The 14,780-nt window shown below is 28.5% G+C and overlaps 1 protein-coding gene across 1 annotated transcript in view; it reads left to right on the top strand.

Moving 5' to 3' along the window:
• The window catches only part of krz (beta-arrestin protein kurtz), a 45,837-nt gene that overhangs the window by 18,368 nt on the left and 12,689 nt on the right, over window positions 1-14,780 (top strand). The window contains exons 7-10 of the mRNA XM_016065476.4: window positions 2,011-2,138; window positions 8,025-8,160; window positions 8,550-8,707; window positions 12,811-12,954. Of these exons, the coding sequence (XP_015920962.1) occupies window positions 2,011-2,138; window positions 8,025-8,160; window positions 8,550-8,707; window positions 12,811-12,954 (566 nt within the window). The remainder of the gene's footprint in view (window positions 1-2,010; window positions 2,139-8,024; window positions 8,161-8,549; window positions 8,708-12,810; window positions 12,955-14,780) is intronic.

The raw sequence follows: 14,780 nt of genomic DNA on the forward strand, positions 1-14,780 counted from the left end.
CTACTTCATAAAGAAAGGCAGGTGAAAAGAATTAAAAAAATAGATAAAGTCAAAGAAAATTAAAATGTAAGTAAAAAGTATAAATAAAATATATAGTATATAGTTGAAATTCTCCTAATTTCATAACATATTTTTTAATGTAGTTATTCTAAATATTTATGATTTTTTTTAAAAATTATATTCTCCTCAATTTAAATATCTATATATTATATCATCGTAAATTTAAATGTCTATAAACAATTGTAAAATTTCAGATGTCATTATGAACATAAATTATTATTTTGTTTCAGTAATTAGCGTTTAAGGTTGATGTTTCCTAATGATTAAGTATGAACAAATTGCTATTAACGACATATTTTAAAATCAGGGATTCTAAATTTAACTTAACTTATCTTTATAAAAGAATATGTAGATAAAAAAAGTGTCGATATATGCCTTCATTTTTCTTAATAGTTAAAGTTAAAACTGAACTTTTTAAAATAAAGTATTTATCGTGTCATTTTCACCAACTAGCAAAACATTTTTATAAGTTTAAAATGGTATTTTTTTAATATAATAACCAAGAAAGTTTTTTTTGAACTATGTTTATGAACGGAAATAATGTGTTAATTACGTAAAGTTTGAAGGCTAATAACCAGAAAAAGTCTAACTTATTTTTACAAGAGAAAGATGCAAAGTTATCATATCTTTGCTTGCGATCTCCGAGATCCGTAGACACAGTGACGTCATGAGGAGGGAAATCGTAGCTTCAGCTCTAAGAGCGGAGTGAACTAGCCCTTGTATTCTCTTTAGCCCTGCTCGACGCATGCTTTCCTCCAGGTCTGACGTCCTCTTGCAACAAGACCACATTTCCGACCCGGATTTCAGTTCCTTTAGATGGGTTCTTCACATGGTGAAATGTTCTCAAGTCCATCAAATATTCCCTCTGTCATCTTTTCCAAAAGGAGTCCATTAAATGTTGACGACTTCTCCATATGCATGTTAAATCAGAGTCTGAACTCGATGGGCCAGAAGGGATAGTTGTGAGTCGTTTTTCTATCAGAAAGTGAGAGGGTGTCAGTGCTTCGTCCAGATCGTCTGTAATACCATATTCATGGACAATTGGTCTGCTGGTCACGGCGGCTTCGATATTGCATAGAACCGTGACTAGACTGGTAGTGTCTAAGCAAGCTTTACCAAGGGTCTTCCACAGACACTGTTTGATTGTACCAATCATTCTCTCCCATAACCCTCCCCACCAAGCCGTGAAGCCGAGATTAAATAAAAGAACCAAGTTCTTTTATTTAATCTCGCTACTAACTTAATTACCGGCGTGCAACAATGTTGTTGCAAAAAAAGTAATAAGTTTATCTTGTGAATGATACTATAAAATATTTTTAAATGTGGAATATCTAGAATATTTTTTTTAATGTGGGGTCAAAAATAAAATTATGCTATTATTTGTCACTTTTTTTTGTTGTCATGTTGTAGGATGTTACATATAGGATGTAAAAAATATAATTTTATTGCATTTATTTTCAATGAAAACAAAGTAGAGAATGAAAAATATTTTAAATTCTCATTTTTTAAAAAAACAAAATCTGATGAAAAAATAAATTGCTGTTAAAGAGTAATGCATCTTTTCCTGTAAGAGAATCTAGTTGCTGAATTTTTGTGACTCCATTTCTAGGGGAGGTGCTGAGAAATTAAGTAGAATCTTGCTTTTATAGCTACTTTAAAGTTTTAGACACATTTTACATGTAGGTGTATATATAAAGAATAAATTCTCAAAAATGCCCTGCTTGACTATTATTCTTGAGTGACATTTCATCTTTAATAGGAATACATAATTTAAGAGAAATATTTTATTTAATTGACATTACTATTTGTTTTAATGAATTTTTTTATATTTGGTTATATATTCGTTTTATTCTGCCATTTTTTTTATTGTAGAATTTTATAAAATAGCACTTGCCTAATTGTAAAGCTATTAATGAATTAGCTTTTAAACATTTGTTAATGATTTTTTAGTTGCCACCACATTGCCCTGCATCTGTAACATTACAGCCTAGTCCTGGAGACACTGGCAAACCTTGTGGTGTTGATTATGAGTTGAAAGTATTTATAGCGGATAATGTTGATGACAAAGCACATAAAAGGTAAATTTTTTTACTTTTTATGTTAGGTTTTTAATTTTTTTAACTAAGTTATTTTCTTATTTGGGTGGTTGTTTTCCCATTTTGCTGACGAAAAGTTTTTCCCCTTGTTATTACATGAGGGGGAGGGTAGAAAAGTTGATGCGTTAGTTATGTAGAATATATAATGTTTTAAAAGTTATGATTGATTTATGGTATGGTAGTTTAGGGTTTACATTTCAATAGGAAACTCATTATGTCTTTGAAAAAATAAAGCATTTGAAATTTTTAAATTTCTTAGAATTCCATAAAAATGAAACGAGATGAGGATAAAAAATTTTTTTTTAACAAATTCATTGCACTTTGATGTATAAGATCCATTAAGTTCTTTTGGTCTTATTATCCCTGAACAATAGTTCAGATATCATGAGGGAATAAGAGTATTGACCTGGCTGTGCTCTTCAACAGCAATACGATAATAGACTAAGGCTGATTTGCCATTAATCTTCATTTATAGCGAAGCTAAGACCGTTTGTTCATGAAAGCAACTGTTAAGACGTTTTGTTTCTCATTTGATTTACTCGACATTGTGTTAATTTTTTATCACTTCCAAATTTAAGATTTATTCCCGCAAATAAAGATTTTTCTCAGAAAATGTAACATTGTTAAAAAAAATATTTCATTTTTTTTAAAAATTTAACCTTTAAAAATAAAATAATCATATTTATTTCGATTTTCAATTTTCAGAGATGTGCTGAAAATTCACGCAGTTGTATTATCCATAATAGGGATAATATGCGACAAAGTGCACCAAAACATACTACTTGCTGCATTTTGCTTTAAAACTGCAAAATTGTTGAACAGAATCACAAAATAGCTAACTTGCTAAACTCTAATGTTTCTACACAATGCTCCCCATTGTGTGAAGATTCTGGTGCTTCTTTATTGATCTCATTTAATTGTCACTTATGCGTTTTCCATGTCCTCTCATCAACCTTATTTCATACATAAAAACTCATCATGATCAAGTGATTTACGAATCGTACTTTGATTTGTATTCACATGATTTTAAAATCAAGCATCACGATTTGTATTCACATGATTTAGAATTAACATATTTGGGTCCGTATTCACACACCATGATCCATATTTACAAGTTTTAAAAATAAAGCTGTCAGTCACATTATCATAATTTAAAAATCACACATCACGATTCATATGTACATGATTTCAAAATATCAAATCTTGTTTTGTATTTACGCTATTTTGAAACCAAACATGTTGTTGTGTCCAATCCTTCAGGATCTAGCGACAGCTAGATCAAATCCAAGAGACCGTGGACCCTAGCAAAATCAAGCACCAGAAGTGGGCTATCACGGATGTCCGCAAGAGCGAGCCCCAAGCAGTCGAGGATATGATCGGGGGAGGCCGGCATCAGATGGCACTTGGTGCACGTTGGAAAGACTTTGCGGCCGCATTCAAAGGTCATGCTTTTGAGGTGCCCACTGATAAATCCAACATAATTCATAAACCAAACATAATTCATATTAGCGTAATTTTAAAGCTACACATTTTAATTTGTATTCATAGCTATTCAGATTCACGAGATAAGTAAGTCTCACATCTACAATACTTTATGTTTATGTATAAACTTCAGATTTATGTATAATGTTCACACAAATAATTAAGAATTATCAATTATTAAAGTTTTTATATCATTTTTCTGAATTTTTTTTAAATTTTAATTTTTATTGTTACTCAAAGATTGTGTAAATCTCTGCCACAAGCTAAAATCCCTGAATTGAATGAAGAGTCAGGGTTTCACAGAGAAAAGACAAAAACTTTTACAATTAATGAAATGTTTGGGGAAATGCTATAGAAAAATTAACTCTTGTTTGTGAATTTTTTTTTCTTATATACAGATCATCTCGGTTGTTGATTTATACCATTGTCTATTTTCTTTTTCTTTTTTCATTGTCTATTTTCTTAGTTTATTTTTATGTAAACTTAATATTGAATATTTATTTTTTTATTCTTAAAGAAATATACAAATAAAGTAAATTTAATAAATACTATTAGCAAGTGTTAAATAATATTTACAAACTGAAGTTTAAAGAATCTTATAAGTATATGCCTGCTAATCATATCAGAAATTTCGTTATTGGAAGGAAAGAGAAATGAAATTGTTAAATCAGATATTTTTTTCTTTTTCAAAATAATTTTAGCTTTAAAATTTTTTCTCTTAAAACAGTTTTGCAATTATTTTTTTGAAATTAGGTTAATATTCTCTCCTTTCTAAAATAAATAAAATTTTTTAAAAATAAGTATAAGAGTGGTTTTACTTTTTGAGATGAAATATAAACAAATTGAAGTTGGAAAAGCTACCTACTGTTTCTCTACGATAGGTACTCTGACCGCCACAAAGTCTGCGACAGTTTGGTGCTATGGAAACAAGAAGAGGGCATTTTAGGGAGGGTAGCTTCAATGATAGCTTGTATGGGAAGTATACCAGATTGACTGACTAAGCCACCAGTAGGAGACTTATTTAATCTGATTCAATAACTTTTTTAAGATTCGCATGGATATTTCTTTCTTACTTGAAATGATTCTCTCTACTCAATCGGTTGTTATTTTTTAAATACAAAGGAAAAAAAAGTACAAATTCTGACATAAAGGGTAGTACAGGTTTTTTTAATTTTACGTTATTTATTATGAATGTTCATTGATTGTTAGATGGTTTAATTTCTAAACTTGCACATTTTTTAAAGCAGTTAATTTCTTTTATTATTTGAGTTTTCTGGAAAAAGTGAAGTGTTTAAACTTATTAACTCTGATTTTAAAAGGAGATAAAACTTTTGATGAAAATAGAAATAGTTCACGTTATCTGTGCCGAAAAATTACGAAATATCTTTCTTTTTATTATTTGTTTTTTTACTTTTTTTTTAAACTGAAAGCAAGTTACCGCATATAGGATGAAATCTAAAACTATCAACGATGATTTTTATCTGCACCCATCAAACCATCTGAAATTATCTAAGTTTTTTTTGTTGCTTAAATTACTTTTTCTTACTTGTATTTTAATGTAGCATGTATAGTTTTTCTCACTAATTATTAAAAAAAATAATTCTAACAGTTTTTTATTAGCAAATTTATTTTTTATTTTTTTTTCTTAATAACCAATTTACTATGTATGATAAATTTATAGATTTATAGAGTTATTTATTTATAGAGTTATTTTATAGATTTTATAGAGTTAATTTATAGAGTTATTTATTAATAAAACATTGAGCTTGCTTTAAACAATTTTATACAATTTCCATACATATCCTATTTATCAATCATTACATAGAAATAACAATTTTAATTAGTAATTGAGTCAAAATTTTAATCGCGGTTACACCCAAAATTTGATATCATAATTTTTAAATTTTTTGTTGTTTTTTGAACACAAAACAATACCCCAAAACGATTTTTTTTATTTAATTTATTTTACAAGATGTTAACAATTAAATTTTAAAGCTCTTTTTAATTAAAAAAATAAATATCTAAGGATAGAAGAAATGGATTTTAAAAAATTGTATCTCATTTTACGCGGAAGTTCTTGAAGTTTTTGATAAAATAGTTGTAAATAAAATATATTCTTCTAGTTCCAAGTTTGAACTCAAAAAATTTTGTTAATAAATTATAAATAATTAATTATTCATAATATTATTCACATAAAATTATAAATTTATTATTTAATATAATGTTTGTTATTTTGTGAAACTTTAGTTGAGGTTTTTAAATTCCCTCCAAATCAACTGATACAGCGCGATTGAGCGATCAGCGGAATGGAGGGGCAGAGCGCTCCGCGGTGCAACGTTTCGCAAAAAAAGCTATAACTTTTTATGGAATTGCGATCAATTTTTTTTAAAGCCATTTTGTTCAGAATCAAATTTACTTTAAAATAGGTTTTGTTTGAACTTTGTACGACATTAACAACATTTTTGTTTTTCATTTTACAACTTAATTTTGCAATAAAAATTAAATTTTTTAAACATTTGTTTTATTATAATTATTTTATCAAAAACTTCAATTATTTCTGCCTAAAATGAGATGCATTTTTTAAAAATCCATTCATTCTATCCTTAGTCCTTAGATATTTATTTTTTAATTAAAAAAGGTTATGTTAAATAAATTAAATAAAAAAAATCGTTTTAGGCTATTGTTTTGTATAATATATACTTTTCAAAAAACAACAAAAAATGTAAAAATTATGATATCAAATTTTGGGTGCTACCGCTATTAAAATTTTGACTCTTTTAAGAAAGAGAAAATCGAACGATCTAAACGATGTTTCAGGGTCAGAGTACCTATCGTAGACAAACAGTATATGATGTTGGCTATTGATAAATAAGAAGAGTTTCAAGAAGAAAAAAATTACCTTAATATGGTGTAGTGATCTGTAAAATATATACTTCTATTTAAATGTTGATGCTATTAAAACTAAAACTCATATTTTTCAAATTTTTCCTTTATGTACGTTACTATTTTTTTCCAAGTAGAAGATGTGGCAATTTCCCTATTAGTAAAGCATTTTATATTGAATAGATACTAGTTAGTAATTTAAATTGATTTGAATAAATATATATGTACTTTTTATCTGTTTCAAAAAATTTGCCTTAAAAACTAAATCATAGTGTGAATCTAAATAAATTTACTCAACTAAAAGAAAAATGCAGGCAATAATTTGTAAATTGATTTAAATCAAATAATTTAAAAAGAAAAATCAGTGGATTTAAATCACAACCCAGGTTACCATAAAATAAGTTTTTAATAGTAGAATTACAATAATAGTTTACTAAAATTATTTTTTTATCTTAGTTTTGTGTAGGCAAGATTCACTTATTTTTGCATGAAAAGGTGACACAAGCCCGAATTAGTATTATCTTTTAATTTAGAAAGTTGTAAAAATATAAAGTATTTTATAGGAATTCTTTTGAGATGTTTGCCCAATTTAATAAACACATACACACAGCAGATTTTTATCTTCACAGCAGCAGCAGATATCTTTGCAGATTTCACTCTGATATTTTATTTGGTGTTTGTCAACATGTTCAATGAGTTGTCTGAGGAATTTTTCTTTTTTCCCTTTAAACTTTATATAAAATATACTTTTAAGAAAAGCAATTTTATCTTAAAACTTTTTAATGTAAGTTTCTGAATATATTTTTTTAAAATTTCGGAATGGAAAAAGCTGGGCCTAAATCATCTCATTTTTATTTTCACTATGTGCGGGACAATTTATTGTGTAAAATTTTTTTGGGCGTTATTTAAATTAAGGCCTAAGGATTTTATGCACTAAATGAAATACAAATCTTTTATACATAAAATTTTTAGATTCCTGTCTTTAGCTTTTTTTATTTTATTTTACCAAACTTATCCTTGGATTATCATACCAGCCAACTTTTTCATTTGCAAACATTTTTATTTCAATATTTAGAGTATAGTTAATTTATGATTCAACATTTTAGTATTGATATAATACATTTAATTTAGGATGATTTTATCCACCAGTACATACAAACAACTTAAACACATATATAAAACCTATTAATTGTGCAGAAAAGTTTTTAAATTGGGCACAATTAAACAAATTATTTTAAATTTGCTATTTGGCTACCTCTGTATATATTCTGGGATGTTAGGATTTTCGAGTGGGAAGCTATGGTTTAGAAATATGTATTGATGCATAACTTTTCTACATACTAAGATATTCATTTTAATAAAACGCTTTCATAAAAAGATAAAAATTACAAAATCAAGTGTGATATGATATTAAAAAAAATATACTTATCATGAAATCCTATTTATCTGTGTAAGTTTATTCAATAAATTATGAAATTCTATTGTGTATATTTTGTTTTCAAGGAATACAGTTCGTTTAGCTATTCGGAAAATCATTTTTGCACCCAGTGGGAAAGGTGAACAGCCAAGTGTTGAAGTGAGCAAAGATTTTATGATGTCGCCAAATAAATTACACTTAGAAGCATCTCTTGATAAAGAAGTAAGTTTATATTTGTATCTTGCTCTTATATTAGAGATTTATACCAGCGATAGCTTTGACATTTATTTAAACCTAAGCCTCTGTTAATTTCTCTAAGATAATTTTTCAATTAAATTAATGGTAATTTAGATTTGTGTGTTGTTTTAGTGCAGCCATAATATTTTAGTGTTTCAAGTACCCCCCTCCTTTTTTTTTCTGAAATTTAGAAATAAGATGCCTTTTTTCTTTTGCAGAAATTTTAAATTAGTATTCAAAAGTATATAATAAAATTATGGTCACAATATATGCTAATTATATATCTTACATTTAGAAATTTAATTAATATCATTACTTTCAATATAGTACTTTGAAGTAACATATATCTTAAGTGATAATTTTTTATACTTCAGTTATATCACCATGCAGAAGAAATTGCTGTCAATGTACACATTGCTAATGGATCAAATCGTAGTGTGAAGAAAGTTAAAGTATCTGTAAGACAGTTTGCTGATATCTGCCTCTTTAGCACAGCTCAGTATAAGTGCACAGTTGCTGAAATAGAGAGCGAGTAAGCTGTATTTTTTTTTTTATTTTTTTTTTATTATTTTTTTAAAAAAAGTGTAATTTAATTATTCTTAGACTTTCTATCTTTAATTCACTCTTTAAAGTTAATTTTTCATGCCCTCTTTTAATCAACAAAATTTTTATGTTTCAGCATTATTAAAATATTGTGTAAAGTAGTTGACTTAAAAAAACCATGCAATATTTACCTCTGAATGCAAAGAATTTTTTTAACCTTACCTATACTCTAGTTTTATAAGAAAACATTAATTTATTTCATTTATTCAATTATTGTTCTCTAAATTTTTTTATTTTCTGAAAAGACTTTTCGATGATCTTAATAGGGGTGATTGTATTCCGGATGTATCCCGGAATTCCGAGTTTTTTGTCGAGTTTTTCTGAGTTCAAAAGTTCCACCAAATTCTACAATCTAAAATTTCAATACTTTTGCTAAATGGCGTTCAAGAGACATTTTCATAAATAAATGTTTTTCCGTCAATTTGATTCTTTGGGATAATTGAATTTTCGACATTTTTAATATTTGAAACTACATTGGTATCAGCTAATATCGCGATTCATGTTCACGCAATTTTAGTATCGAGCATCGATATTCAAAATAACCTGATTTAAAAGTTACGCATATTGATTCATATTCACACACATGACATATTGATTCAATCGTACATGACAATTCATACTAAAATGATTTAAAAATACAATTTAGTGATTTGTATTTACATGGTTTTAAAATAAGTATTTGCAATTCATATTCACACAAGTTTATAATCGGATTTCGGTGTTCGTAATCGCACATTTATAAAAACATCGATTTTTGTATTTACGCGTGATTTAAAGGCAATTTGTATTCACACGATCTAAAAATCTTGCATCGGGGTTCATATTTATGCAATTCAAAAATCAAATATAGCAATTTGTATTTTCGCTTTCATAAAATCCAATATCGTGAATCATATTCATGAGATTTTAAAATCCAATAACATGACTCTTGTAAGAACTAAGTTTTTTCTTTAATTAGTTACCGTAAAGGTGTGATATTGTTCATTGGTACCTACCAATTCATACAAATTTATTTATAAATCTTAATTTAGAAAATTATATCAAACATGTATAGTTTATAATTGGTATTGTGATATCGAGTTTTTGCATATAAAATTGGCATGATTTTTCACTTTGTGTTACGATTACCCCTGTATTTATATTATGTTTTAGAAATTGTCTGATGTTTTTTTGAAGGATTTAATGATATAATTATCATTGCATTCTAATCAATTTCATGTGATGTTTTTTTATTGATAAGAGTATCATAATTTTAAAAGAGTAAGGAAAATAATCGATAATTTAACTTTTAAAGGGAAAAACTAGTAATGAATATTAAGTGTCATCATAGGTTTAAAATAGGAAGCAAAATGATTATGTTTAGAAAATGTCAAATTTTATAATCAGCCAAAACTTTCAAATTTACTATATAGTCACTTCTTAAAAATATATTTTGTGATAACCAACACAAAGTGTGAAAACATCTTTATTCACCCAGAATATCCTTTTAAATTATAAATTAATCAACCTTTCACCCAAGTTTATAAAGTGCTTTATTGTGAAACAATAGAAAGCCCGCCCTCCTCACACAAATTAAGAACTATAAGTATTTTTAGTGTGCAGTCTTTTTTATTTTTCTGCTAACTTTTTATTATATTAATTTGCTTTTCTAATACTCGGATTATTTAAACAAAATATTTTCTCTAACTTATTAGTTGAATTTCATAAGTTATATAAAGATTCTGTTGCTAATTAAAGTAACTGGGGTATTTACCAAGCCTTTTGTCAATGTTTATCAAAACTTAAATTATTATGATTTCATGTACACAGAAGGTGGAAAATTGTTTTGTTCAATTATGTTGGAATTTTTGCCATTGTTTTCAAATTCGCTCTTGAATAATAATTCTTGTTTAGTAAAGTAAAGCCTGGAATTTTGATATGCATGCTTCATAGCTGCCAAGTGTACAGATTTTATCGGAACGGTTCCGATTTTTATGTCTTGTTCCGATAATACGATTTTGGGTCAAAATGTTCCGATTTTTTATCATAGCGTAATTTTTTCTTTAACTCTAAAAAGCGATCCACGTCCGATTGGCGAAATCCAATCAAGTCGCGTTATCACTTAGCTCCGCCTCTAGCGCCATTCGTATATTCGATGACGTACGTACGGATCGCTTCACAGACACCAAGAGGAAATTTTAACTTCCTGACTTCTTGTCGTTTACTTGCAACCGTACCGGTGTTGAATGTTTACTCGGAACGCGTCTCTTCGATTTGAGTTTAGCTTTGAATGTTTTGTTGCTTGAAAAAATGTCAAAAATTCGGCGAAGTCAGTGTTTTCGCGACAATTATAGTGAAGAATTTGATTTCATCAAGAAATCAAGAAAGGGGACATCGTACGCGTTGTGTATTGCTTGCAATACAGACATTAGTATAGCACATGGCGGAAAGTGTGATATCATTTCACACGGGAAAACAGCCAAGCATGCTACCGCGTATACAAATATGAAAAAGTCAGCAAAAATTTCTGATTTTGTGTCGTCCACTATTGATCTACAATCAATTAGAAGCGAACTATTGTTCACAGGATTTCTCCTTGAACACAATATTCCATTAGCTGCTGCGGACCATGCATCACAGTTGTTTTGTGCGATGTTTCTAAATTCTCCGGAGGTAAAAAAATACTCATGCGGGAGAACGAAAACTAGTTATTTGGTTAAAGAAATCGCAAATAACACTTCCGAGCAAATTATAAAAAAGCTGAAGACTTCTGAACACAGCATACCATGAGAAAATTGTTTATCGTTTTCCTGTGATAATGCAAGGAATATGATGGGGGAAAAACAAAGGACTTGGTGCATATCTCAAGGAAAATCATTCTAATCTGTTAGTTTTTGGCTGCCTTTGTCATCTGATCAACCTGGCGGCTGAAAAAGGAGCAAAGACTTTGCCCATTTCATTTGATGACCTACTTGTAGATATTTATTATTATTTTCATAGAAGTGGGAAACGAAAATTAGAATTAAAAAAATTTCAAATGTTTGACAAAGAAGGTGGTAAAAAAATTCTAAAACATTGTGCGACAAGATGGTTATCCCTTGGTAAATGTATCACTCGCTTACTTGAACAATGGAGAAGTCTTCTCTTATATTTCAAAGAAGTGTGTTCTGAGAGCAAAGTAATTACAGATTTCTCACCAAAAATCTCGGCTTATGTAATACCAAAATTACAGAAGTAAGAAACAAATGAAGATGTTCAAACAGAAGGTGAGGGGTCTAAAATAAAAAATACTAAGCGCAAGGTTTCCGATACTGCCCCAGTCTGTTCAAAAAAGATGAAATCCAAATCCCAAATGATTCAGCCTTGTTATAGACAAGTGTTTGATGAAAAGTTTTTTAAAACAGCCAAATCTGCTACAACTGTAGCACTTAACAAGAATAATTGATTTTTTTATATGTGTTTATTGTCACATATGTTTGAGTAATAATAAAATATTTTGTTTTTAAATATGTTTTAAATTACTAAAATCAGCTATCATTTCTGTTTGATTAGTTTGTTGAATAAGAATAATAATGAATCAGAAATCTTGTCAGTTGATATGTATTATAATCAATAATAATTATTACATTAAATCTTATACAGTTACAATTATACAAACATTTAGTGTAAAGAAGTAAACTTTAATGTCGCGACCGTGTGACGTGTTCCTATTTTTTTCCCTGGCAGGTTGGCAAGTATGATGCTTTGATGCAAAACAGTTTCTCTCATTTCGTTCGATATCAATAATAATTTATGAGAAATATTAAATATATTTTTTTAAATATGTTTAAATAATATGTTAATTTTGTGAACATATGTATTCCTGCCTGATTATGAAACTTCATTCGCTATTGAAGCAAATGAAGTTTTTTAATCGGGTAATATCTTACCGCTTCTCTTTCTTGGGGTTATTTGTTTAATATATATTATCGGTTAATGTTATTTTCTGTTCACTAATCAAAATGTCATACAATTTTTTAGTTTTTAAGTTATTCATTGCTTGTTTACTTTTAGAGAAGGGTGCCCTGTTGGACCCGGCTTCACTCTTTCAAAAGTATATTATCTTAGGCCTATGCTTGCCAATAATAAAGATAAGCGAGGCTTAGCACTTGATGGTCAACTCAAGCATGAAGACACAAATCTGGCATCGTCAACTATGTATGCATAATGTTTTTTTTATTTTTATTTTTTTAAAGTTTTTTTTGTTCCATTATAAAGTTATATTCTGTAACTTCTGTTACCTTCAATTATAATACATTCACTATATTTATCTATCAGTTCTTTTTGTTGAAATGGAACTACATTTTAATAAAATAATATGAGGGGAATATATGCACTTGATATTTCTTAACCTTTTAGAATGATAACACCTTTTATTCTAGCTCTTTCAGTGCAACTGTAAGCAAAGCAACTTGGGGAAAAAATTTCATTTATTGATCAAAAGGAAAATAAAAAATTATAGGTTAAATAAAAAATAGTTTTAGCTATATATGTTTGAATATGGTGATAGGCATTTTTAAAATTGCCTCTGCTTTCTTTTTCACCAAGGAAGCATATTCTAATTTTCCTATATAATTATTTTTGTTTCCTGATATTTTGTGATATTTATTATTATAGTTGTTAATATTATTTGATAAAGTTGGTTGAAAACATTCTCTTCTTCTGAGATAAATCTGATTATGTAAAAATTTTACCTCAGTGAATTTACTTTTATTAATATCCCCAAATGTTGTTTAGGAATTTATATACACTAGCAGTTTTTCATAAACTGCAACAGGTTGGGAAACTTTGAAAAAAAATTTTTTTTTTCTTTTTGAAAATAAAGTTTTTGTCCTTATAGAATTTTGTTACTTTAGGTGACTTGAAATTTTACTCATAACAGAAAAATGCATGTTTTGCTTGAAAATATATTTTAGCTGTAAAGCAAAAAGAAAATATTTGTTTATTTAAAAAAAATTTAAGTTTTGATATATAAGAAGTGAAAACTGTTAAATATGATTTATTGCTTAACTCTAATTTTGTACAATTAGCAGACCAAATGATAAGACTGCTTTAAATAGTATTATTTCTTACCAATAGTTTGCTTTAATACAATCCTTTTTTATTTAAAGCTTTATATTTGGAGTGTTACAGGGTGCGTAGCGCTTTTGAAAAGTGCTTAACCTTTTAACTGCCGTAATTCAAAATTTTCATTTTTAATTTTAATTTTTTGCTTAAATGACTCATTTTACCTCTAGTATAGTTAATCGTAACATAGTTTGGCGAAAAAAAATTTTTAAGTAGGGTTTTCACGATGTTCCCATTTGGGAACATCGGCGTTTGGAATGAAGTAAACGGGGTGATTTTTCTCAAAAAGTTATTTATTGAAAAAACATGAAAAAATTTTAATATTTTTTGTTTCTTTTACATACCATTTTACTTTTTTCTTCTGGGTGACATTTTTTTCTTATTGTCCATGGTATTGGGGGAAGCAAGAAGAATGGAGCCGCTTTTCGCAGGCAACGCACTGTTTTCGCACGTTCTTTTTGCAAACCGCGCAACGTCCCTGAGTGAAGGAGACTAGATAATGCTTATCCGTTTTTCTACTTATGAGAGGAAGATGTGGTCGAGGACCAGGTTTACTTGACTCCTTCATCTGAGAATATAATAAGGCCATTGTGACGTTGCGGCGGAATTGGAGGTGCGACAACTCACTTTTAGTGCCTTTATTGATCTCACAGTGTATCAACCAGCTCGCTACTACTCCCATATTCAAAGCATTGGAAAATAAGTTCCACCACCATTTTTTGCTCCTAAGCTGTGGACGATAACTTCCTAATAATCTGTCTAACAGATCCACGCCGCCCATCCCTTCATTGTATCTTTGAATCAGAGCCGGCTGAGGAATGTCAACTCTTTTCTTTTCTGTTCTAGAATATCTCTTTGCTTTAGAGATTGGCTCGTGTGTAGCATAATTTGAAGCAACCGTTACCACAGAGCTATCA

Source organism: Parasteatoda tepidariorum, chromosome 6 (assembly GCF_982258835.1).
Source record: "Parasteatoda tepidariorum strain Cologne lab strain chromosome 6, Ptep-v5.0, whole genome shotgun sequence".
Taxonomy (NCBI): Eukaryota; Metazoa; Arthropoda; class Arachnida; order Araneae; family Theridiidae; genus Parasteatoda; species Parasteatoda tepidariorum.